The sequence below is a fragment of the Zootoca vivipara genome, chromosome 10, assembly GCF_963506605.1.
Source record: "Zootoca vivipara chromosome 10, rZooViv1.1, whole genome shotgun sequence".
In the NCBI taxonomy this organism is placed as follows: domain Eukaryota; kingdom Metazoa; phylum Chordata; class Lepidosauria; order Squamata; family Lacertidae; genus Zootoca; species Zootoca vivipara.
The window spans coordinates 51,041,639-51,068,177 of record NC_083285.1 but is presented as its reverse complement, the minus strand read 5'-3'; the positions used below and the strand labels follow the sequence as shown (position 1 = coordinate 51,068,177).

Below are 26,539 nucleotides of genomic sequence, written 5' to 3'. Positions count from 1 at the left end.
GGATTGAGTGGCACGCACTCTGCTTTTGTTTGTAAACCGATGGAAAGAGAGGATCCAACGCGTTCTTCCCTCTTTGAAGTTTCATGCATATGAACTTCTCAAGCAGCGGTGGTTGATCTGTGACCCTCCAGATGTTGTTGGACCCAGTTAGCACGACCAATAGTCAGCAATGATAGGAGTTTCATTCCAACAAGATCTGGAGGGAAACAGGGTTAGTCCAATGCCCCCAAACGCAAGGTCTAGCCTGGCGTTGTATATCTTGACTGGCAGAGGCTGCCCAAGGATTTAGGCCAGGTGTGGGAAACCTTTGCTCATCTAGAGGTTGCTGAGCTGCAGCTGTGATCTTCCCTGGCCCTTGGCCACACTTGCTGGGGCTGATGGGAGTTGTAGTTCAGCAACATCTAGGACCAAAAGAATCCTACATCTGTCCTAGCAGAACGCTGCAGAGGCCTCTCTCTGCCTATCTGAGATCCAGCCTACATGTGAACTTAACCCCCTTGAGTGCTGGAGATGTGTTGCTTAACCCTTCCTTTTCTTGCTGCACCCTCCTTGCTCCTACCACCTAAACCCCAGACCCCAGTGTAACTTGCAGACACAGATCCTGCTGAAACCAGTTCATTGGGGGAGGGGGTGATTACCAGGGTGCGATGGGGGAGGGAAGCAGTTGGCAAGGGAAGGGCTATTTATAGTGGGTAACTCAGTCAGTAGTATCACGAAATAATATTGGGGAAAACTGGGTAATAAGAGTGCTAGCATAAATCATATACCCCAGTTTCCCAGTGGCCCTTCAAAGTACGCTTCACACAGAGTTTATAGAAAAACAAAATACGCAAACAGAAGTTGACTTGGCTAAAATACACCACCAAGAGCTTAAAGACCAACCTAGCATGGAACCCTTGACTAGCAGTATACCGTTTAAAGTATACAGAAGAAAAACAAAAGGTTGGCTTTCTTTAACAGAAAAACAAACTGACTTGGAAGAGACTTTAAACCAGGCATCCCCAAACTGCGGCCCTTCAGATGTTTTGGCCTACAACTCCCATGATCCCTAGCTAACAGGACCAGTGGTCAGGGATGATGGGAATTGTAGTCCAAAACATCTGGAGGGCCGAAGTTTGGGGGTGCCTGCTTTAAACTAAAGATAAACGCGCTCTCTCCCAGCAACTTTACATACCCACATTCCAACCCTTCCAACCTCTCCAAACCTCCCACCATACTCCCACACAACTACCACACAAAATGCTTTCCAACAGAGCCTTATATACATGGAGTAGAGCCCACACCTGTGAGCAATTAAACAGAAATTACTGGCACCTGTTTTTCTTAAACAGACAGTATTGATATTAGACCGGCTCAAAAGCAACTTTAATTATTCAAGAAACCCAACAAGTAGACCAGTGGCGGAGCTTCATGCTCCGGCACGGGGGAGGGGGCAGAGACCAGGCCGGGGGGCTGGCGCACGTCCTGGGGGTGGGGCACACCGCATGCAGGGGCGTGGTGCCCAGCATGGGGGCGGGGGGAGCAGCTGCGATGGCACCCCACCAGAATCGCGCTGCCGGGGGCGGTGTGCTCCCCCCGCACTCCTCTTCCTCCATCAGTGCCTGAGACTTAATCTCAGGGTCCTGAATTTGAGCCCCACATTGGGCATTGCAGGGGGTTGAACTAGATGATCACCGTGGTCCTTTCAAATTCTATGATTATATTCTATTACCTATTACTGTATGTGCAACAAAAGGGCTACAGTTAACATGATGGTCCATGTTGCAATCTGTAATTTTGCCTTCAGCCCGGAAGGGTTGAGGGCCTCTAAACTAGGCCACCCCTAGAAGTAAGGAACCATTTACGGTAATTCCATGGCTCTCCAGCAGTCGAGCAGGTTTTTGTAAAGAGATGCAAGCTCCTCCCTGACCTTTCCTGATCCAGTATTGGCTTGCATCACGACTAAAGCACGGAGCAGACTCGGGTGCATCAAATTGACCTGTGTTCATTTTATGTTAGCTTGCCCATCAACATGCATGGCACTTCACTAAAGTACCAAGAGGATGGGTCCCTTCCCTGAGGAGTTGGCAGTCTAAATATTGACACCTAGGAGGCAACAGAGAGGGAAGAAATGGAGGCAGAGTAAATAGACAAACCAAGTGGATGTATTTCAGTGAGTATGCAGACTAATGTACCAAAGGCTTCAAGACACAAGATTTGGGGAAGTGACTTGAAGGAATGGAAAGAGGTGGCATCGTGCAGGTGTTCTGAGAGGCCGTTCCAAGTGCATAGAAGAGCAAGGGAGAAGGGGCAGAATATTTTGGGTGAACAAGAGATCTTTGAGTGGTGGAGCTCAAGGAGGAAAGATGTGCCAGGGTATAAGAATGGAGAGGATCATGGGAGGCTCATTATTATCAACCCACCCTTCATCCTAGGACAGGTTACAACAGTTAAAACACAATGTGGAAAACAGTTTATAACAATTTAAGATCACAGAAATGAGATCTACAGTATCTGGAAAAAAAACATTTTACAGTGGTGGTTTAACATGAGACAAATGTGTGAAGATGCAGTCAGTGGCGTTCCTAGCCCAGTTGGTACCGGGGGGCGGCGCCTGTGTGGCGCCCTGCATGGACTGCGCATGCGCCAGATCCAGCGCGTGCACAGTCAGCACGGGGTCACGGGGACGTCACCCTGACCCTGTGCTGACTGTGCACGTGCTGGATCTGGCCTGTGCACATTCAGCACAGGATGCCACTGGCATGCGGTGGCTCCAAGGGGCGCCGCTCGCACACGGTGGCCCGCTGATGGCCCTCCCTTGCCTGCCCCTCACCAAGGAACAAGCGAAGCACACGCCGAGCAACATCGGGGCCTCTCCGTGATGGCGGTCACGGCAGCGGTGGCCGTTGTAGGTGGAGGTGGGGAGGGGGCGCTCCCCCCCCCAGAGTGGAGCCTGGGGTGCCCCCCTTGCTACGCCCCTGGATGCAGTTCCTACCCTGCTGACTAAACCTGCAAATAATATTTCATATGTCAACTTATTAAAAGCTGTGCTTCTCTCTCTACCCCACAAATGCCACAGGAAGTCCTATGAGTTTGAAGATCTGTTGCAGTCCTCTTCCGAGAATGGCCGGGTAGATTGGTATGCCCAGACCAAGCTGGCCCTAACGCGCACTTTATCAGAGGAAAATGTCTATGAAGATATTTTAGGTAGGCATTTGGGTATCAGAGGCAGGTGATGGCCAACTTTGAGTGATGGGCAGCCTGATATTTAAGACCTAAGTAGTTAAATCTCAGTTCATTTGATGTCCTAACTTTGTTAAAGTCTATTTTAGAGCAGCCAGAATTTAGGACAGTGTTCTGTTAGAAGTAGTTGCTGTGTGTGTTGCGAGTGGGGGAGGGGGGCTGGGGGGCTGGGGGACGAGACGGGGTTCCTATTGATGCTCAGAATTGCCTTGCCAGCAGAAATAATGTACATTACAAGATTACAACACGGGCACTATATTTCGACTAGTAATAGAAAAGTAGTAAGAGCAGAAGAATATATACTGACAATTATAACATTGCATGCACATAACATATCTAAAAGGGTACATGCGCACGCACACATGCACACACACACACACGGGGCATAGATTAAGTTGGATGTTTATGTTACTCCCCAGCTAAAAGAAGATCCAAAAGTGATTTACTAGATCTGAGGCTGTTGGGGAATAGTTAATGGGCTTTTGAGTGAATTGTTAGTGTTTGTCTTGCATTTGAAGTACAGGCCACAATCCAAGGGAGAGGAGTGGAGATTAATAGACTTAAGCATACTGTACTTGACTCTATGTGTTGGATTGTGGCCATAGTATATTGAAGCACTGGACTTCAATGCTTCCAGGATGCTTCTAGGATGTTTGTACAGTTGCTCAACATACAGAGATTCAACAGGTAAAGATTTTTCCATGCTTAGAGTTTAAGCGATGGCGGGAGAGAAGCTTCACATACTTTGCAACATGCTAAACCGTCCAACGATAAATCTTCTGATTGCCGGTAGTGGGTGGGAAAAGACTTAGCTGGACCTCGATCTTAAAAGCGCTGATCTGGTAAGGGCAGCACCTGAGTTCTTCTTGAGCTGCTGAAAGGCTGACAATGTTGTGTGCTGATTATCTGCTGCCTCTGTCTTCCTATTCCAGATCCACCAGCAAAAGAGAACCCCTATGAAGATATTGAGACAAATAGCCGCTGCTTGGGGAAGAAATGTGTCCTGAACTTCCAAGCGTCTCCTTCATCTTCGGTCCCTGGCACACCCACAAAGGTATCTTGGTTTAACCAGTTTGACTTGAAAACCCAGTGCCCCAAAGTTATATGTTTTGGCTGGCATTGTAAAGGCAGAGTGGTGAGAAAATGGATGCCCTGCAGGGAACAAGATTACTGATTCGCCCTCTGGTGTGGTTTCCTGTCTTGGATTAACTCCCTGGTGTGGTTTACTTCATGCCCAACGAGTTCTGTGATGTTAAGAGAGAGAGAATTCTATGTTTCTTGAATCCTGATGGGTTCTGGGATGGTGCATTCTGGATTCCGTCTCACTGTGGGGTTGAATTGGCAGCCCTTAGCAGCCCATAGCCAAAGGTATGCAAGAATACTACAAGACCATATAAGACAGGGGTGGCCAACAGGTAGATTGTGATCTACCGGTAGATCACTGGACATCTGTGGTAGATCACTGGTCGATCACTAGCTCCCCCCACAGAAACTCAACAACTTTGGCTCCCCTAAAAAAAAGTAGATCACAACCTCTTGGGAGTTGGCCACCCCTGATATAAGAGACTGTGTTAATGTGGTTGGGAAGGAATGGTGCTAGGAAAATGGGACACACACACACACACACACACACACACACACACACACACCATTTTTTAACCTGTTGGCATTTCTCTTTGGCTACAAGCTGCCTGGCATCGATCTGGGATCTCTAGGCTTGTTACAAAGCTGTGGAGTGCTTGCTCCTTTTTGCCCCTTTTAGTGGGTATCAGCCTATTTCCACATTCTAATTCGACTCCTGTCTCAGTTCTTACTCCTGTGACACACCATCTTTAATTTTTGTACCCTGCCTCACCAACAGCCTTGGGTTGTTATTGGTGGTGGTTGTTTTCTTTCTCTTTTTTAACTATTGGCAAAATAGTGGTCCTAAAAGAGGAGTGGGCAGAAGGTGAGTTGGGTTCTACTGGCAGATCCCAGGGTGTGACTTTCTGCAACCTCATTGTTTAACCAAAGCAATGACACAAATTACCCCATCCTTCATAATGCTGAAATACTGAAAGGGAGAGTAATCATTTTTGTGTGGAAGGACTGTGAGCAAAGGTCACTTCTGGGACTCGGGGTAAATTCCCGAGCTCATAATTTTCAAATTTGATGTGCATGTCTTTTGCTGCTGGCTCTGGTTGGCGTATCTCCGGCTTCTTATAAAAACAAAAGCAAAAGTAGATTTCACAAAGCTGAAGCCTGGCCGCCTTTGCCGTGAAGTAATAAAATGAATGACCAACAGTAGAGCAAAAATATGGGGAACCTTCCATTGGTACAGAGAGCATAAGGGCACTTGGGAGCTACCCTTGGAACTGTTGAGTAGCAAGAGTCATGGTCTGCTGCAGCTGTGCCATTGCACTGGCTTTTATGGGAGTCTAGGAAATATGGGCACACAGGACACACCTGGGTGGAGTGTCTTGGAGCACATCACAATAAGTTTGTCATCTAGGGTGCAAACTCTGTGTTGGGATGTGTCCTCATTCCCACCTGTTCTGTGGGTGATATATAGGAGGTGAACAAGAAAATGCTGACCTTCCTAGCTGCATGAGGCATTCTGTTTCTTGTTGGGAGTGAGCTGACAATCACAGTCTCTGGTTTTGTTAAGTCTGGAGAAGAGACTCTTCAACTCACTGCCAATTGCAGGCTTGGGGTGGGGGTGGGGGTGGGCTGCTGAGGAAACTGACCATGGCACCTAGCTCACTGTCATAAACTCAAGGAGCTCCAGACCCCAGGCACATGGATCTGATCACTGTCAGATTATCACTGGCAGTGTGATGCAGCAGCTAAAAAAGCCAATGCAATTCTGGGCTGCATCAATAGGAGTATAGCATCTAGATCAAGGGAAGTAATAGTACCACTGTATTCCGCTCTGGTCAGACCTCACCTGGAGTACTGTGTCCAGTTCTGGGCGCCACAGTTCAAGAAGGATACTGACAAGCTGGAACGTGTCCAGAGGAGGGCAACCAAAATGGTCAAAGGCCTGGAAACGATGCCTTATGAGGAACGGCTTAGGGAGCTGGGTATGTTTAGCCTGGAGAAGAGAAGGTTAAGGGGTGATATGATAGCCATGTTCAAATATATTAAAGGCTGTCATATAGAGGAGGGAGAAAGGTTGTTTTCTGCTGCTCCAGAGAAACGGACACAGAGCAATGGATTCAAACTACAAGAAAGAAGATTCTACCTAAACATTAGGAAGAACTTCCTGACAGTAAGAGCTGTTCGACAGTGGAATTTGCTGCCAAGGAGTGTGGTGGAGTCTCCTTCTTTGGAGGTCTTTAAGTAGAGGCTTGACAGCCATCTGTCAGGAATGCTTTGATGGTGTTTCCTGCTTGGCAGGGGGTTGGACTGGATGGCCCTTGTGGTCTCTTCCAATTCTATGATTCTATGATCAGAAACTGGACCCTGGATGAGTCAAAATAGAGAGGTGCGGGTTACCGGATGCCTTGCAACATGGTTTGATGTTGCTAAAGTGTGCTAGGTGCTGCACAGAGTGCAGCGGACACGCATAGTCTTTTCCAAAGTGTTTTAAGAGAAGGGGTGGGGGGTGGGAATCCTCTTGCACTGAATAGGAGGCTGAAGGCACAACCAGCAGGGAGAAGTGTTGAGAAATTGGGAGCCCATCTCTGTTGCAAGCTTGTAAAAAGAGGCATTGCAGTACTGGTACTATTAATTGTTACATATATGGATATGCGGCTCAAAGGAGTGGGAAGAGATGATTCCATACAAAATGTTTTCAAAGACCTGCCTTTCTTTAGTCTGCCGTGTTACTTTTGGTCCGAAGTGGTACAGTAGCTCTTTCATTCTCCCATACAAATGTCTTTGGTTGCTTGGTTTTGCTGGCTTTTCTGTTGCTGCTGCTGCTACAAAGCTTGCCAGCCTGAGTTGCACAAGCAACAAGAGTTATTTCTCTTATAAGGACCTGTTGGATTGCAAAACGATCTTGTTATTGCAAAAAGGTATTGCTATTTCCCCAAAATATTGAAAAAGTAGTCTTTTTTTCTTTCTTTCTTTTTTGCATTAACAAAGAAACCAAGCGAAGTACCCATCACATTCATTGAGGTTTTTTCCTGTTTGGCTGTCAGCTTATAATAATTCTTCCCTGCTGCTGTTCCCCAGATTAAGATGAGGCTGACTGTTCCCTTAGGGTTTGGGGTTTTGTGAATGGAAAGGAATAATTTCTGGAGCAGTTACCAGTACACAGAGAGCTTATTTATGCTCACACCAACCTTTCAACAGTTCCAATGGTCGCTGAGTAAGTTTCATGGCTAAGCCAAGCTTCGTATTTGGGTTTCCCATGTCGAAACCAGGACTTGAATATCAGAAGACCCACGAACAGGTGCCAGACCACTCTATTATTACTGGGTAGAATCAATCGCTAAATGACAGGGTTAGGGAATGTAGCAATCCCTAAATATGCAACTTTAGGGCTGCTTAAACTTTTCTCTGAAGCAATTGTTAAACAGCCACAGCCTGACAGACTACTGGCCCGTGTTACTTTTGGTCCGAAGTGGTACAGTAGCTCTTTCATTCTCCCATACAAATGTCTTTGGTTGCTTGGTTTTGCTGGCTTTTTTGTTGCTGCTGCTGCTACAAAGCTTGCCAGCCTGAGTTGCACAAGCAACAAGAGTTATTTCTCTTATAAGGAAGAGACTCCGCTGTGAGTTTGTCACGATGCAGAATCAGGGTGTCTCCTATTATCTTGCTGGGCCTTCCAGTGAAAATCAAAGTAACTGCTGAAATTTATTAGGCCAGAGATAAACTGCCAAGAAGTATTCTAACTACTGTAATGTTTCTGCTTTGCCCACTTGGGGTGGGAGTTACTTTTGCCGTGGAGAAACACAGCATCTCCAATTAAATGTTGCTGCCTGTTTTTTTTTCCTTTCTGTTCCTGTCTGACCTCCGCAGCTGCTCTCCAAGCCCATCTTCTTTCGGCAGAATTCGGAACGGCGGAGTTTCAAGTTATTAGACATACGGAAATCCAACCGAGATGGGACGTGTTCTCCTTCCAGAATCAGTCCCCCTTCCACCCCTAGTAGCCCTGACGATACTTTCTTCTCCTTGGGTGATACTCAAAATGGCAAGAGGAGGAGAAAAATTCCTAAGGTAACCCCCACAGATATTCTCTCTCTCTCTCAGTTGTTGTTGTTTTTTTTTTAGGGGAAGGGCAGGCAGATAGTGAAGACTGAGAATAAGCATATGGATATGATGTCATCAATCTTCACAGGATATGCTGAAGGGCTTGGAATTTTAATTTCTGTTCCCTCCGTACGGGCCAGGCCAAAAACTTTATGGATCATTGTGAGATGAAGTTGTAAATTTAAGTTGACTGCTATTGAAATATCCACTTATTGTGGATTACTGTTCCCCCTCCCCACTTTGGGTTGAGCCAGTCTCGTGAAAGGATATATGACTGATGTACCTAAGCCAGAAGGTAGAAAACAGGTGGCTCTCCAGATGTTGGTGGGCTTCAATTCATATCAACCCCAGACAGCAAGCCCCAATGGTCAAGGATGTTGGGAATTCTTCTCAGGCAACATCTGGAGATTCACAAGTTCCCCATACCAGACCTAAGGTAAGAATCAAAGTTTGTGATGTGTAAAGAAGGCCCTTGATCCATTACTTTAGGTCTAAATTGGAAGAAAAATACCTCCAAACTAATAGCACGTTCCAGATTAGCTATACAGGTTAAATGTGCATTAAATAGGATGTGCAAGAAGGCAAAATATACATGTTAAATGTACCTGGCAAGCCAACCTTCACCAAACCAGAGAGAGTCAGTTTCACACCACAAATTTATAGATTAAAGGTATGTTACAAATTAGTTCTGTGGGTTAAATGTTTTTCTAAGATTTGCTTAACTTGCACACTACTTTAAAAATAAATAAATACTGTACAGAATTGTGGAAGATTCTCACCAAGAGAAAGAATACTTGGCGCAAAAGGATAGAAAGGGCCAAAGGAAAAGAAGTGTGAGGAAAGAAGCAGGAACGGAAAAGGATTTTCAGTTATCTTGACTTGTGGATGGAGAAAACGCTGACTTGCCTTCTCTACGTTAAGCAGCTGGTGTTAAAAATCAATGCCATCTATGAAGTGCGCAGAGGGAAGAAGCGAGTCAAGAGGTTGTCACAGTCTACAGAGAGCAGCTCAGGAAGAGGTAAAGAGGACGTTTGCAGGGAAGGGACAGAGAAGCTTTGGGGTGTTTGCTTGAACTGTGTTTGGGGGTTCATTGTGGTTTTGTTCTTGTTTCTTCACCACCACCGCCAGCACGCTTTCTAATATTAAATAGCTGAAAGGGCTGGACAAATCTGTCTTATTTCTCAAGGTGCATTCATGCACTGAGCCCGCCAGCTCTGTATCTGTGGACGGGGGCAGCCTGCACATAAGTGGCCATGCACATTGGGGATAAACAAGGGGCGTGAGTTCTCAAGGCATTGGCGCGTGTTCAAGTGAATGCAAGTGGAAGCTCCCTGCAATCTCCTCCGCTCATCACTGGGATGGTCAGGAACTAATAAGGGGTGTGATGCATGTGAGGCTGTTGGGGTCAGGGCTTGTGGGAGTGTCTCAGCCCCCCCCCCAATCCATACTTTGAGTGTATGCCTGTTCCGGCAAACACTCAAACACACCTTCAGTTTCTCAGTTTTCTAATCGTAACTTCAGGTCCGCACTTTTCTGCATGCAGTTTTTTATTTATTTGTTTTAAGGAAGTCCTTCTCAATATACCGTACACATTTTTGCGTGCAATTATTGCCTAGCATAACCCCCCTTTTTTGTAAGCTGTTTCTCCTACTGTGCATTTCCGTACGTTATTTTCACCTCTATGTGCATCTTTTTGCACACTTTAACCTAATGTTACACAGTTTTGTATGCACTATTTGGTTGGAGGGCTGCACCACAAAATTCAGGGAAATGAATGTCTTGAAGGACATTTGCATTTTGGTTTAGGAGGCAATTGCTATTTTTGTTTGTAAAGTGTAGAAGATCTTTATTCTCTTCCTCTCTATTCCCTGCTTAGTTACAGATGAGAATAGCGAATCAGACAGCGACACTGAAGAGAAGCTTAAAGGTAAAAAAACAGAGGAGTGTGAACAAAAGAGAGATTTTTGAAATGGAAGTTATGGGTTTGAGGAATGATTTACACCCAAGACTCTTCCTTCCCTAAAGGCACCAGGACTTCTTTCTGTGCTTGCATAGACTTTCAGATACTGTAAAAATGAACATGCCATTTACCTAGCTTTCTGAGAGCTACACAGCCGATGCTGCTCTCCAGAATCACAGTTTGCAGAGAAGCTCATTATCTTTGCAGTTCATATGTAGTGCATCCCTGTGCAAGTCTACTGAGAAATAAGTCATACAATGTTCCCCGGTTTCTACTCCCTCCTGAGTGCATGCATTCAGGTTTACAGCCTTGATAAGGTGGAAATAAGGTCCTACATTAATATTTTGGATTTGGACTTTTTTTTTCCTGTGTCCACACGCATATGTAATGAAGTGGGAGGTGGGCTGCCAAAGGGTCAGAGTGTGGGAAAAATCACATTGGGGTGGGGGTGTTTTAATATGCCTGTTTTATTTAATAATTTGTAAACTTAATGGGTTGAGTCAGGCTAAGTGACTTGCATGTGGGGCCCACTGAAATCAATGTGAAAAGTAAGTTGTAATTAAGGCCCATTGATTGCAATATTAACAACTAACTGCAATGAACATAGTTTGGATCCAACCAATTTTTTTTTAAAAAAATAATGGTACCATTAAACCAACACAGAAAATATTTCTAGCCTTTTATATTTTTCTTTTCAGAAAATGATCTTGAATTATGCAGTTAAATATATACATGCTCAACTCCTGACATGCTTTGACTCCTCCGACTGTATGTCACTTTGCTCTCTCTCCCGTTGTACCACAAAGTTCATGGTACAATGACTTCTAATATTACATTTCATCTTTGCCCTCCATATAATGTCGCTTTACAGTTCTGTGGCATAGTTTGGACATTTTTCTGTCATCATAGCATGAAGTAATACCAAACCCTTTAGATCTTGGAGAATACATTGAGAAAAGGGGTGGGGTGGGGGACTGCAAAGCATTATGGGAATACTAAGTATGCAAAAAAAGTGACACAAACCTGACTTCCTTTGCCTGTCTTTGTATAGCTCACAGCCAGCGCCTGGTTCATGTGAAGTCTCGCCTGAAACAAGCCCCCAGATACCAAACCTTGGAGCGGGATCTCATCGAGTACCAAGAAAGGCAACTCTTTGAGTACTTCGTAGTGGTCTCATTGCACAAGAAGCAGGCTTGTGCCCCGTATGTCCCTGAAGTCACCCAGCAGTTTCCATTAAAGGTGGGCCATGTGAGTGAAGGTGCTGTTGCAGAATTTTGCCACCTCAAGATGGTAGCTGGACAGAGAAACTACAAGGGTTTCCCCCACCCCACCCCCCGGGGTGAGAAGGACTTGCTTCAGAGATATGGTTGGAAATATCCGAGGAGGGGATCATCCTGTTAGAGCCACACATACTTCGCCTGTAAGGGGTCCTTGTTTCAATCCTTTGTCTCCAGTTAAAGAGGTAGCAGGTGATGGGAAAGTCCTCTGAATGAGGCCTTTAGAAAGCTGGTACTCCTTAGAGAAAACAGCACTGGGCACAGAGGACCAGCAGTCTTACCTGGTGTAATGCAGGTCCCTCTGTTCTTAGATCACCAAGCACCCTAACTGAAGGTATGGCTTTTAAAATGTTAGCATTAGGCCTTACCTCTGATGGTGTGGTAATTGTGGCACCAAAGAACTTGATGCATTTTGAAGCTGACTGCATGGAAGAATCCATAAGCTTTGGTTGGCAGCTGGAGGGGAAAATACACGAAGGGTCAGGTACGCTAGACAAGTAGCTGTCCAGGCAGAAGCTCAGTCTCTGCCATCACCTCTTTGTTTTATCTTAGAGCTGGGCAGAGAGGACAGTCCTTCAAGCTGTTTCACTCTCTTCTTCACTAATCTGAAACCTAATCTCTCTTTTTCCGCTAGCTTGAACGTTCCTTCAAATTCATGAGGGAAGCAGAGGACCAGCTAAAAGCCATCCCTCAGTTTTGCTTCCCTGACGCTAAAGACTGGACACCCGTCTGCCAGTTTAGCAGGTAAGTTGCATCATAATTTTCTCTCTCCCTCTCCCTCTCCCTCTCCCTCTCTCCCCCAATAGCACCTTCCCCTCATCCAAAATAGTCCTGCCCAGTGGGTAACAGTGAGGCTCAAACAGAAGAAACCAGCTGGAGAAGCGAGCTCACTTTATGTAAGGCCAAGGAGAGAAAACCAAAGCAATTGTCTTATCCCAGATTCAGGTTAGAAGACCTCCTAATCTAGCACAACCAAGTGACCGACCTTTAGGAAGCTTGCAGGTGGGCATGGTAGAGATGGCCAATCTGGAACCTTTATCCCCTGAGTTGTGTAGCGGTTAGAGCAGGGATGGGGAACCTGTGTCCCTCTAGGTGTTGCCGCCGGACTACAACTCCCATCATCCCTTGCTGTTGGCCATGCTGGCTGGCCGATGGAGACCAATAACCTCTGGATAGCCATCATTTCCTCATTGTAGGGAGACAGTTTCAGGGTTGGAGATCCAGGCAAAAACCCCCCACTCATCCATGAAGATTGCTGGGTGCCCATGAGCCAGTCCTGATCTTTCAGCCTCACCTACTTCATAGGGTTGTTGTGAAGATAAACTGGGTCCCGTTTATGCTGCCCTAACCAACTTGTAAGAAAGACAAGATAATCCAAGTACAGTACACTCCCTCTACCGACCTAGCATTCAAACATAGAGCTCCCTTCTTGCACTCTGAAGGGCAGTTTCAGAAATTCCCATAACTCCCATAAGCCCCAGCAAGCATGGCTAAGGATGATGGGAGTTGTAGTTCGGTGACATCTGGAGGGCCAAACGTTTCCCAACTCTCCTACTAAAGTATGTGTAAAAGAAAGCCTTGTTAAGGCAGAAGTCATTTTTATCATCTATATATCTCTGTCCTTTCAGTGAGACTTTCTCATTTGTCTTGACTAGTGAAGATGGCAGTCGAAGGTTCGGATACTGCAGAAGGCTACTGGTAACTATCTTTCAGAATAATAAAAAGGAAATCCTTCTAAAAACAGCATGGTATCAATAAAGGTAGCAACCCTTCTGTGCTGTCAACACTCACCTCTTTTCCAAAGTGAAAAAGGTAACTGAACAAGTCTGCCCGCAGAATGGCTGTGTTTGGATGTAAAAATAGGCCAAAGTTTATTTTGATGGGGACAAGCCCCACCTTCCCTCAGGCTAGCGCTAGGGACACAGGTGGTGGTGTGGTCTAAACCACTGAGCCTCTTGGGCTTGCTGATTGGAAGGTTGGCGGTTCGAATCCCCACCTCGGGATGAGCTTCAAACCTAGCAATTTGAAAACACACCAGTGTGAGTAGATAAATAGGTACCACTGTGGTGGGAAGGTAAACGCGTTTCCGTGCGCTCAGGCTTTTGTCATGGTGTCCCGTTGCGCCAGAAGCGGTTTAGTCATGCCAGCCACATGACCCGGAAAGCTGTGGACAAACATCAGCTCCCTCAGCCTGAAGCGAGACGAGTGCCACACCCCATAGTTGCCTTTGACTGGACTTAATCATCTAGGGGTCATTTACCTTTTTACTTTATTCCCCCCCCCCCCGGTCCTCTCCTTTTCTGGTGCAGCAAGGGGAGTTGGGAAGCTCTTGTTTCTACTTTTGGTTAGCCACAGCTCATCATGGCATCCAAACCAAACAAACTTGGCAGTGTTTAGATTGAAACAAGCCAATGTTACTTCCCTGACTGCATTTTCAATGGCTCTCAAGACAAATCCTCCTGCATCACACAGAAGTTTACACCCAGTAACATCCTTTATTAAAATTACCATAGTTTTTTAAAAAAACTTTCTATGAGTTTACACTACCACCAAATGTACCTGGAGTCTGCCTCCTTTTTAATCTAAAATGTAGTTGATCTGCTACATATTTTAGGGTGTAATCCTTTTTGAGAAAACAAACCATTTCCCCAGATTTATCAGTGGTGCATGGAATATAAGTTCTTTATGTTATTTTATTTCTTGGAATCAGCTTCCAAGGTTCAATCCTCATCTCAGACTCTGCCCAATGGCCTTAATGGAGCAGCAGGACAACAATCGCACCCATGTCCCTGCCATGCACACCAGTCAGATTAGAAGGCAAGAGGAGGAAGCAGATTGCTGTACCAGCCTTCAGCCGCTGCTGCCGCTGCAATCCAGCCCGACACAATCACATCACAGCTTCTCCCCACCCCCAGAGCTGCTGTGAAACCGGATGCAAAAAGAGTTTGAATTGCACCCTAATTTTGGATTATTGGGGGGTGGGGGAGGATGAGCAAAGCCATCAGATTCCTTGAACCAATTAAACGCAGGGTCCTATTCATTGTTAGTCATACTCTTGAGTACAGCCATTGGCACTAATAGACATGACTAATTTAGGTCCATTAAATTCAGTGAGTCAGCTCTTGAGGAGAACTTGGTTGGATGCAACCCATCATAATTGTTCCATCTTAGGTTAAACTAGACACACTATGTTCCAGCACAAGTATCAAAATCACCAATTGCTCCTGCTGCTTGATACTGTGCTATAAATCTAGTGTTGGTGATGATAAGGAATTGTCCAGAACAAATTGTTCATATCTTTATCTCACACGTTTATTATTGTTATTATTATAGCTTTCAGTATTTCATCACAGTACCACAATTTCATTTTTGCAACCAGGCCCAAGTAACCACAAGATGCTACGAACTCTCAATATTCAGTATCATTTAGTTGGAGAAGTAATGAGATTTCTAGAAAACATGAATAATGTTTCTTTCATACTTTCAAGCTTTCGGAAGGGGAATTAGTTTGGGGGAAGCTGCCTTCTGTGCTGAACACCGACTTGTTTCTCCTTGTTAACTACTGTGCACCTGTGTGGGTGTGTCTTTTGTCTGTCTCTCTTGAAAGCCCAGTGGGAAAGGGAAGCGACTTCCTGAAGTTTACTGCATTGTGAGCCGTCTTGGATGTTTCAACCTCTTTTCTAAGGTAGATGGAGAAGGAGATGGATGATGTGGGCTATACATAAAGGGGGCGCTGGGTGATGGTTTATGCTTCTGGGACATCATTTAGAGCAGGGTGGAGAATAGAGACTTGCCCTTGCCTGTGTTCTGATTCCATAAGAACATTCATCTGGGTTATCTCTCTAGATAGCTCAGTGGTCCTGCACGCTAGCATGTTGTCACGGTCCTTGTTTGACTACTTCTGAGAAACTAGTACCACAGTCATTCTGTCTTTAAGGCTTTTATTTTGCCTGATATTTACAATGTGATTCAGTATCAAGAATACATGTCTGATCAGTCTGACGAAGATTCTCCCAATGCCTGGCGTCTGCTCCTCGCCCAGCATAGTAAGCGTGGGATTCCTGCCCTCCTCCCTTTGCGCCTGCGCACCTTGGAATGTCTTATGTCAGGCATGAACTTAAAAGGGCGAGGCATTTCCCCGCTGGACACTTCCCCTGATCCCTCCCCCTGATATCCTGTCTGAGGTTGCAGTAAGGGCTCTAGGATGCTGCCTGAGCCAGGGTGCCTCTCTTCTGCGATTGTCAGGGAATGCTCACTGCTAGAGCAATCCCTGACACATGTGGAGTTCGATTTGCAAAGAAACAAGTACAGTGGTACCTTGGTTCTCAAACTTAATCCATTCCAGAAGTCCATTCCAAAACCAAGGCACGCTTTCCCATAGAAAGTAATGCAAAATAGATTAATCCGTTCCAGACTTTAAAAAAAACCCAAAACCCTAAAATAAATAGCAAACACAGACAGATTTCAGCGTAGCACTCAGAAAGGAAATGTGGCACTCAAATCCGAAGTGTAACACTTCGGCTTTTGCAAAAAGTTTGCAAACTGGAACACTTACTTCCAGGTTTGCAGCGTTTGGGTTCCAAGTTGTTCGACAACTAAGCCATTCGAGAACCAAGGTACCACTGTACGTCTGTTAAGTCTTATGTGGATAACCTTGCTGTAGTTATTAGCAGGTATGAAATAAGGACTTTCCCCAAAGTTCTTAAGATTCACCAGCTTTTTTGTGGTTTAAGTATATCTAAGAGACAGCTCTTGTAATATGTTATAAATCCTCTCCCCTCTATTCCTCTTTATAAAAAAAATAACCAAACAAGAAATCATTGGATTAGAATCTCCCAAAGTTAGATTTTTTTTGAAGAAAGAATGTTTTGTTGCATCCTAAAGAGAGAGGAAAAACTGGAAGAGAAGTGAGAACTCAGCAAAAGGAGAGGACAAACTTATGAAACAGACATGTCTTTTGTAGAAGATATTATTTGTTTTACTTACCAGCTTTTCTGCCTTTTTAGATCTTGGATGAGGTTGAGAAAAGGCGTGGGATTTCTCCTGCTTTGGTACAGCCCCTTATGAGAAGCGTCATGGAGGCTCCTTTTCCAGCTCTGGGCCGAACCATCTGCATCAAGAACTTCCTACCTGGCTCTGGGACAGAAGTAAGCTCAAAACCAAAGCCAGGCAGCAAGTAGAGTGGCAGTCCAAAGAGAAGTCAATGTTAACAGGCAGAGGTGGCTCCTTAAGTACCTCGGGTGAGATTTTAGGCACCAGACTTTTGCCATCATAGGAAGCTGCCTTTATACCAGGCCAAGCTCAGTATGGTTTGCACTGACTGGCAGCAGACCTCCAGTGTTTCAGAGAGAGGACACTGTTTGCCCTACCTGGAGATGTTGGGGGGTTGAACCTGGGACTTTTTATGCACAAAACAGACTCTCTCTTCATTAGCTGCATTCTTTATCATTTCCAGGTAATAGAGCTGCGCCGACCACTTGACTCGAGGCTTGAGCACGTTGACTTTGAGTCCCTGTTCTCCTCGCTCAGCATCCGGCACTTAAGCAGAGTCTTTGCTTCCCTGCTGCTAGAGAGAAGGGTGATATTTATAGCAGACAAACTCAGGTAACAGGTTTTTGCCGCTTGCTTCTGTGCCTCACATTGCATAGAACATTTACTATCTGTTCTCCTTGGGTTCCCCCTTTCTGATGCCCATTCATTCATTCATTCTCACATCTCCATTCTTGAACCCGATATTCCAATGTGGCCTAGATATCAAGAGGGCCAGCTTGCTCCCATCTTTCTGGACATAAGAGGGAGAAATGAAGCTGCAAAACAATACCTCTGCGGCTGAGATTTCCGGGGTGCATATTTCCTTCCCGTCGGCTCCAACTCAAGCTGGGTTCACATGCTGACTGCTCTCCAATACCAGCCACTGCTGCCTTATTTCAGGTGGCCTTTGTGTATGAGCAGGTATTTCCACACCACCTCCACTAAGTGTGCTCATTGCAGGGGTGGGAAACCTCAGGCTTGGGGGCCAGCTGGGGCCCCCACCCTCCAGGCCCCACCTTTTATCAGCCTTTACCCCAGTGCCTTTCTTTGAGTGCCTTTGCTTGTCAGGAATGTGTCCTTGAACTGTGATGCTGCCAATAGCTTGCCTGGTGTTATGGGCTGGTTGGATGCAGAGGAATGGTGGGAGGAACCAGCTGGGGAACCACCCGGAGAAGGCGGCTCAGAGGCAGGGAAACAGTGAGTGGTCTGCAGGAGACTGGGAAGAGGAGGTGTTGGAAGCTGGAGGGGCAGTGAGCTGGGAGAGTCTGTAGCAGAGAGAAGTCCAGAATCGGAGGCTGAAGCTGAAACAGGAGGGAGGCCAAGAGGCAGAGATGAGTCAGGCTGGGGAAGAGTCACGGGTGTCTCCCCCTCCTGCTGCAACAAGCTCCCCTCCCCCCTGATCTCCCAGAACCAGAAGAGGCATGAAAAGGAAGGAGGAGAGGTGACACATTCATGCAGTCTCCGATTGCTTGGGAAAATCCCTGGAGAGGAGGAGACTTGGGCAGCTGTGGGGAGGCAGGGACCTTCAGCCTCGGCAACTGCTTCTCGGAGGCAAGACGTACTGGGGATGAGTTGTTGTGTTCATGATTCTCAGCCACGTCTGTGCAGATAGTGCTTTTGCTAATAACCTCAACTGGCCAGGCAAAAACGTTCCTCTTTAACCAGGCCTTTGGCTGACTGACATTCAATGCCCTTTTAAAATGAGTGTGTGTGGAGGGGGTTATTGGGTTGTTCTTGTTTTTATTTTGATTATGTATTTTGTGGTGTTATTTTGTGATTTTATCCTGTGAAGTGCCCTGAGACCTGCAGGTATAGGGCGGTATACAAATGTTGTTGTTGTTGTTGTTGTTGTTGTTGTTGTTGTTGTTGACACACTGTCATTTACTGCCGGCTTGCTCCTAGAGAGAGACATGGGCAGGAACCTCTGGCTTCTTGCCTGGCTGGAATGTACCCTACCTTACAAAGGTTAGGAGTTATAACTGTTGCTCCGCCCACTTTAACCTCAGGTCCCGCCCACCACGGATGTCCTCTCCCTCCACTGCCACCCCCACCCTGGTAGGTTGCCTGTGAGTTAATTGAGACCTCAGGCAGAAAAAGGTTCCCACCCCCGACTGAACTGGTTTCCAGTGCATTTCAGGGATATCTCAGGGATTTTGCTTTTCCAGTTGTTCAAAGGACAATACGTTGAACAAAGATAATTTTTTTAAATTGTCGGGAAGCCGGTCAGTTCACCCACGGCTGTGCATAACCTACGTGGGTGTGTGGGACATCGTGGCCGAGATTTCTGTGGGTGGGTGTGGAGCAAGATTGCTTTCCCCTTGCAGGCAGACACACCCCCAACCCCTATTTATCACTGAAATGTCATCTTAGTGGTGTCTGTACTGCATAACAGTTGAGAGATAACTGAGATTACGCTGTCAGTGGTTATGTGTGAAGGCTTAGATGGCTTTAACTAAAATTAAATGTGTGGGGGTTTTTAAGCATTAAGACAGGTTTCAGGAGAATAGGAATGTCAGCAGCTATTCAACATAACAAACAGAAAATTTCATATTTTAAAAGTCTCCGGTGTAACACCCCTAAGTACCAGAACCTGGGGATATGTAACATCAGATGCTCATATTTTCTCGCCCTACTTGTGAGCTTTACAAAGCTAGCCACTGCTTGAGAAGATTCGCTGAATTTGATGGAGCTTGGTCTAATGTGGCAATGCAATTCTTAGCATTCTTACCACTAGCTTAGGTGGCTGTTGGTTTATTGTCAGCAAGCGATCCAAGCAAAACTTTTTCCGCCCGCACCTTACGGCGGGGAGAAAGGGGGGCAGATTCCTTTAAGATTTTCTGCAGCTGGTGCTTGGCAACCGGCCATTTCTTAAACACTTAAGGATGGAGGGAGTTGAGTTCTCTCTTCAAGCCAGCAAGGCAAAACTTAACAGATGAGTAATGACGCTTATAAGCTCAAGATCAGCTTTCAACAGCCTGTCTGTTTTCACAATTCCCAGAAAGTCCTGCTGCATCCATGAGGCTGAGAGAAGGAAGGGGAAAGCTGTAGAGGTCTCCGCCATAAGAGGAGCCAAAAATTCATTCATCCGTCAGGTTTGGGTGGGTTTTTTTTTTTAAAGTGGACAAGAAAAACATTCAGGCAAGCTATGGAAAAACAGAGCAGAGAATGACAGAGTACATCTGCATGCAGTATGAACTGGAATCCTGAGAATCTTTTGCTTTGAACACTAGGGGAGAAGTTTCTAGTCCTCATGGATGCAAGCAAAAGGCTTGCTTTTTTATGTGGAAAAATATTAGAAGCTCAGATGTTCTGAATGAGAATTTGTCTCTGTGGCCCAGCCATGTTACTGCCCCCTTCTGGTTCCTTCTTCTTGCCTGTATGCTATCCATCTCACTCCATCAAATGTTTGCAAAAATGTGAATGTATAACTTTTTGAAGTAGTTTTTTCGATCTTGAACAACATGGATGCAATCCAGCACAAAAGACAATGGGATGGTGAACCTGGTGGGGAGGGGTCATGCTTAACTGTAGACAAGATTGTGCCTTATATTTGTTTCCCAAAATGTGATGCTTATTTTTGCATCCAAGAAAATATCCCACCTCCTCTCTATGTAAATTGAATTTCACAAACTTGGGGACATGAATTTGACTTTAAGGTATGTATTAGCCATCCTTCAGGCACAGCTTTTGGAACTTCTTTCAGAAGGATTGAAAAACATGTACAATTCATAAAGAGTAAATTAAATTATGTATTATATAGGTAAACAATATTAACACAAGGATCAGAGTAGTAAAAAATATATGCAAGCATTAAACAAAATAAGTAGTAAAACTAATAGATCTACTAAGACTATGGCTGGAAGAAAAGATTTTCACCTGGTTGGAGCCAAAAAGGAAGCCAGGACATTGACCTCTGAAGCTGCCTGGGCAATGAATCTAAATGCAGAGTGCCACCACTGAGAAGGCCCTGTTGTGGGTTCCGGTTTCCGCCTGCAGGAATGGCGGACCTGTTTTCCATCTCTCTGACCTTCGTAAGGAATTTGGCGGTTGCTAGGGGAGTAAATGGCAACCCCCTACCCTCTCCGGGGGTTACGGAGAGGGGCCGCTGGCCCGCGATGCCCCCAGACCCACTCCGACTGTTTTTGGAGTGGGGGGAGCTTGGGCTGAGCACTTACGAGGGCCAGGACTCCCGGACGCTAATCTGCATGGCGGGGATTTCCATGGTTAAAGAAGATAATTAGGCTTAAATCTATGGACATACTTCAGAAGGAGGGGAAGAAGCGCTGTTTACTGCTGAGAAATTTATGCTGCTGAAAGGAGAGGAGTCAAAGATTGTACTGCATCTGGAAGAAGGATTGATGGGGACGGAGCGATAAGGGAAGTTTTTATTTTATTTTTCCTTCATATTGTTGCCTCGTACCTTCCCGGACGCGATGTCCTGGCTTGTTTGGAGTGAAAGAGAAGCAAAAGACTGTGTGAGTTGAACTTTATAACTGTTGTTACTGAGCATATTTTTTTTAAAGATGTGGAGTTGCCGATGAGAAAAGCCTCCCCCTAGTCGGGCGGAAGGAGTTCTGGACGCGCTCGGAGGATTTATGAGTTGTGACGCACTTTAAATTGGAGCAGCGACCTGAAGCTAAGTTCAGCTATAGGGCAAGGAGATCCATTAATTTACCAAGAGTTTATGGTTTGATGTTTGGGTCTCCTGCCTGAAAAAGCTGTAAATTCTATAATGATCGTGAATCTTCATGGCTGTGAGAGAAAGCGAAAGTGATTTGAGCTTTTTGAGATGGCGCTGCTTCGGGCTGCTTCGACGCAACAAGGAGCTCCATTAAGAAGATTTATGGGGAGGCTGGACTGATTAACTCACACAGGAGAAAGAACATCTGTGAAACTTGGTTTGATATTTATCTCAGCGGCTGGGAAACAATCGGATGAAAGTGGAAAACATCTATGTGACTGTAAGGGGAAGATCTGGATTATTATGAACTTGGAGGACGATTTGAACTTTAGAAAAAAGACGGCAGTGGACAGTTGCGAGGAATTCCCAATTTCTTGAAGCATGGGAACCCAAATAAAAAATTCTTTAGATGATTTGGCATAACATTCGGTTTGATTGATATATATATGTGTATAATTTGAAATATTGAATGTGATATAATTGGTTTTAATTGGAAAATTAATAAAATATTTTTTTTTAAAAAAAGAGAAGGCCCTGTTGTGGTCACCACCTACCTGCCTTACTTCCAGAGGCAGGAAGGCTTGAATAAAGTCCTCAGATTAGGAGTTTAATGACTAGGCAGCTTTCTGAGAGACGGCGGCCAAGATAGCGAAGACTTTAAAAAGTTGAAATCAGTTATGCTCAGAAATTCACCAGAAACTGTCAAGAGATTATCCATGCACTCAATTTACTGTTGTATCATTGAACTACCTGACCCTCAGTCTAATTTCATGCAGGTGTGGAGAGTGAGAAGGTGAGCAGGCTGGCAGCAGGGGTGCGGGGCGTAGAAATAAAAAATATATAAAACAGAGTGGTGGAAGGAGGGGCAGGGAAAAAAATCCAGGAGGCTTTTGCCCTGGGAAGCAGATGCTGTTTCCATGTTTTTGTTTTACCTGAAGTTTGTCTCCATTGCATTTTGCTTGACATTGTGGTATGACAGTGTGAATTTAATTACTACAAGCCACCTTGAGTGATTTGTTTGCATTAGAAGGACAGGGTATATTTATATATATATACTTATTCAAATAAGGACCCAGGTGGCGCTGTGGGTTAAACCACAGAGTCTAGGGCTTGCTGATCAGAAGGTCAGCGGTTCGAATCCCTGCAACGGGGTGAGCTCCCGTTGCTCGGTCCCAGCTCCTGCTCACCTAGCAGTTCGAAAGCACATCAAAGTGCTAGTAGATAAATAGGGACCGCTCCGGCGGGAAGGTAAACGGTGTTTCCTTGCGCTGCTCTGGTTCGCCAGAAGCAGCTTTGTCATGCTGGCCACATGACCCGGAAGCTGTCTGCGGACAAACGCCGGCTCCCTCGGCCTATAGAGCGAGATGAGCTCCGCAATCCCAGAGTCGGACACGACTGGACCTGATGGTCAGGGGCCCATTTACCTTTACCTTTTTACTTATTTAAATAAAGATATCAAGTAGTAAACCTGGCTTTGATTTGTGTGTGTGTGTGTGTTAAAGACATAAAATGGAAGATAGTTAAAACATTACAATGTAAGCTTCCCTTAAACAAGCTTCTAGCCTTGACAGTCAGAGGGGAAACTTGCAAAGTTTTCTGTGTTGGCAGCATCTAGCAGGAACGCTCAGGGCTGATGGGAATGGGTGTTGGTTTTCATTTGAGGCCTTGCAGACTGGTGCAGTTCATTTTGAATTTAAAAGAGCAACATGCCAGAGGAGCTGCATGAACCACATCATGCAACAATGCAGATCATCAAAGTGGTGGACATCAGAATTAGAGTGGTCTAGTAGGAAAGTGTCACCAGAGTCACCACTTTCTACAGCCAGAAGTACAATCTCATCAGAAATTTGTTTCCTCCCATAGGGAGAACATCACATCCTTTTCAGCCCTGGTGTTTTTCTACCAATGTAATGTATGTTTGTTCTGGAGTCAGGCTTGTAAGGTGTGAAATGATTCTTGATCATCCAAGGACCTTCTTCAAATATGCCCCACCATCTCAGGTGTGGCGGTGGTGGTTATTGGGGACATTACGTATTTAGTGATGGGATTCCAGCTTTGAAATGCTCTTCCCAGAGTGGAGGGGATGGGCAATCGTGTGGCTTGTTGTTGTTACAACATTTTTATTATTATTTGTAAACACATATCAACAACCTCAGGTATGCAGATGACACAACCTTGAAAGTGAGGAGGAATTAAAGAAGCTTTTAATGGGGGTGAAAGAGGAGAGTGCAAAATATGGTCTGAAGCTCAACATCAAAAAAACCAAGATCATGGCCACTGGTCCCATCACCTCCTGGCAAATAGAAGGGGAAGAAATGGAGGCAGTGAGAGATTTTACCTTCTTGGGCTCCTTGATCACTGCAGATGGTGACAGCAGTCATGAAATTAAAAGACGCCTGCTTCTTGGGAGAAAAGCAGTGACAAACCTAGACAGCATCTTAAAAGCAGAGACATCACCTTGCCGACAAAGGTCCGTATAGTTAAAGCCATGGTTTTCCCAGTAGTGATGTATGGAAGTGAGAGCTGGTCCATAAAGAAGGCTGATTGCCGAAGAATTGATGCTTTTGAATTATGGTGCTGGAGGAGACTCTTGAGAGTCCCATGGACTGCAAGAAGATCAAACCTATCAATTCTGAAGGAAATCAGCCCTGAGTGCTCACTGGAAGGACAGATCCTGAAGCTGAGGCTCCAATACTTTGGCCACCTCATCAGAAGAGAAGACTCCCTGGAAAAGACCCTGATGTTGGGAAAGATTGAGGGCACAAGGAGAAGGGGACGACAGAGGACGAGATGGTTGGACAGTGTTCTTGAAGCTACGAACATGAGTCTGACCAAACTGCGGGAGGCAGTGCAAGACAGGAGTGCTTGGCGTGCTATGGTCCATGGGGTCACGAAGAGTCGGACACGACTAAACGACTAAACAACAACAACAACAACAACAACAACAACAAACACACCCACCCCTCATCTGACTGGGTTGCCCTACCCACTCTGGACAGCTTCCAACAAATATAAAAGCATAATAAAACATCAAGCATTAAAAACTTCCCTACACAGGGCTGCCTTCAGGTGTCTTCCAAAGATGCCTTAAAGGCTAACATCTTTATTATGGCATAAGCTTCCACTGACTGCAGCCTACTTAATCTCAGTCGCTATAAACGGTTTGACTGGCATCCACTCAGAAATATTTTTCGAACCAGCCAAATTCTTGCCCCCCCCCCAAAAAATTAACTTTTTAAAAGATTATCTGTTTTATTCTGCCATGTATATTAATTTTGGTTGTTATAGATTTGCTGCATTCAGCTTATTTTTATGTGCTTGTTTTATTGTGTTTAAAACTGTATAGTTTATTGATGGCCCTGATGATTTGATAGAAGGATGGCACATCAATCCAAGCAACCAATTTGCAGATGATGATTATTTGGGAAAGAGGGGATTGTTTTACATTTCTGAAGAAATAAATTTAAGATTTCTGTGCAGCAACTTTTTTTGTTTTACCTCTCTCTCTCTCTCTCTCTCTCTCTGTCTCTCTGTCTCTCTGTCTCTCTGTCTCTTTAAGCTAAGGCAGCTGCTTGAAGTTGCTCAGAGGTTTGGAATGCTAGATGTAATTCAGCAGAGGTTATTTAATGAGCCTGTGCAGGTGAAGAAAGGCATATGATAGATCGTATTTATCACGCTCCTCCGCAGCTGATCACACAGATGCCCTCGGTGTGTGAATCATCGGTGTATTTGCACACATCTCTTGTGTGGACAATGCAGAGGGGGGTGTGTGCTTGTGTGATTTGTTACATCTCTCAGCTGCTGCAAAAATTGGCTGTCTGAGGGCCTCCTGCCAAATGCTGTTTTTCTTTCCCCCTTTTCTATCCTTTTCTGAAAAGATCTGTCACTCCAAAAACCTTGCCAGCAGAAAAGGAAAGTCTTTCTCCTTTGTCCCTCCCCCTCCCCCTTACCATAGTAACTATAGTAAACATCCCTTTTCAACTCGTGAAAATGACTTAATTTTTTTTTAAGCCAGTCTATTAAATTAATCTTTCTGTTAGACTTGCTTGTGCATCATTTGCAGGGAAAGATTCCAATAATTTGTGACTGAAATAAATTGTGGTAGCCAAGGTAGTTTTCTTTTTTTCCTCTTTTGCTGCAACCCTTTATCCACTTCCCTGGAAATAAGCCCCCCTGAATTCAGTGGGACTTCCTTCTTAGAAGACATGAATAGGATGGTGCTGCAAATCACACACCCATTGGGTTGTAAAGTTGGAAGGGGGTACCGGGTTAAACCACAGAGCCTAGGCCTTGCTGATGAGAACACCGGCGGTTTGAATCCCCGTGACGGGGTGAGCTCCCGTTGCTCGGTCCCAGCTCCTGCCAACCTAGCAGTTCGAAAGCACGTCAAAGTGCAAGTAGATAAATAGGTACTGCTCCAAGCGGGAAGGTAAATGGCCAGAAGCGGCTTAGTCATGCTGGCCACATGACCTGGAAGCTGTACGCCGGCTCCCTTGGCCAATAAAGCGAGATGAGCGCCGCAACCCCAGAGTCGGACACGACTGGACCTGATGGTCAGGGGTGCCTTTACCTTTACCTTTACCTTTAGCCCAGATAACCATCTAGGGCAGGAGTGGGGAACCATGGGCCAAATATGGCCCAAGAGACTCTTCACCCCAGGCTACACTCTTCCCAGTCTCTTCGGATGTTTGGCTTATCTGGAATGTGTCCTCAAACTCTGATGAAATTTGCTGGCCTGAATTCAGGATAAGAGTAGGTTGTGTGTGGATGTGCTTACTGCAGAAAGACACAATTTGCATTTATTGCTCCATCCAGCCCTTGGCCAGAAAGGATTTCCCACCTAGGGAAGCCAGGCTCAGGGGCGACAGGTCAAGCATTCCCTTACAGCTGCCAATTGGGCACAAGTCTGTTTCCCTATTTGTGGGGTACCCAAATTATGCCAGTGTGATTACAAAACCCTTGAGTTGCCTGCATTGTCTTCTCAACAATTTAATATTCAGCCATGAGGACTAGAAACTTTCTTTAAAAAACAAAAACTTGAAAGATTCCTGGGAAGCTGGAATTTCTTGCAACTCAGCATGTCTACTAAATATAAACAGTCCTGTTTTGGTTTTTTAAAAAAATAAGTTCATACTCAGCAAGCATCCTTTCCATTTCTCTTGTAAAACTGCAGAAGCTGTTGCCAGGCCT

The 26,539-nt window shown here is 45.4% G+C and overlaps 1 protein-coding gene across 7 annotated transcripts in view; it reads left to right on the top strand.

Moving 5' to 3' along the window:
* DENND2A (DENN domain containing 2A) overlaps positions 1-26,539 on the top strand; it is a 71,166-nt gene that overhangs the window by 33,085 nt on the left and 11,542 nt on the right. For 2 of the 7 annotated variants that reach the window (XM_035127977.2, XM_060279929.1), the window contains exons 4-14: positions 3,059-3,186; positions 4,155-4,276; positions 8,170-8,367; positions 9,322-9,418; positions 10,277-10,327; positions 11,412-11,608; positions 12,272-12,381; positions 13,266-13,335; positions 15,245-15,322; positions 16,644-16,784; positions 17,093-17,241. In XM_035127977.2, coding sequence (XP_034983868.2) covers positions 3,059-3,186; positions 4,155-4,276; positions 8,170-8,367; positions 9,322-9,418; positions 10,277-10,327; positions 11,412-11,608; positions 12,272-12,381; positions 13,266-13,335; positions 15,245-15,322; positions 16,644-16,784; positions 17,093-17,241 — 1,341 coding nt within the window. The remainder of the gene's footprint in view (positions 1-3,058; positions 3,187-4,154; positions 4,277-8,169; positions 8,368-9,321; positions 9,419-10,276; positions 10,328-11,411; positions 11,609-12,271; positions 12,382-13,265; positions 13,336-15,244; positions 15,323-16,643; positions 16,785-17,092; positions 17,242-26,539) is intronic. The other 5 variants (XM_060279933.1, XM_060279932.1, XM_060279930.1 and 2 more) reach the window with 5 other exon arrangements.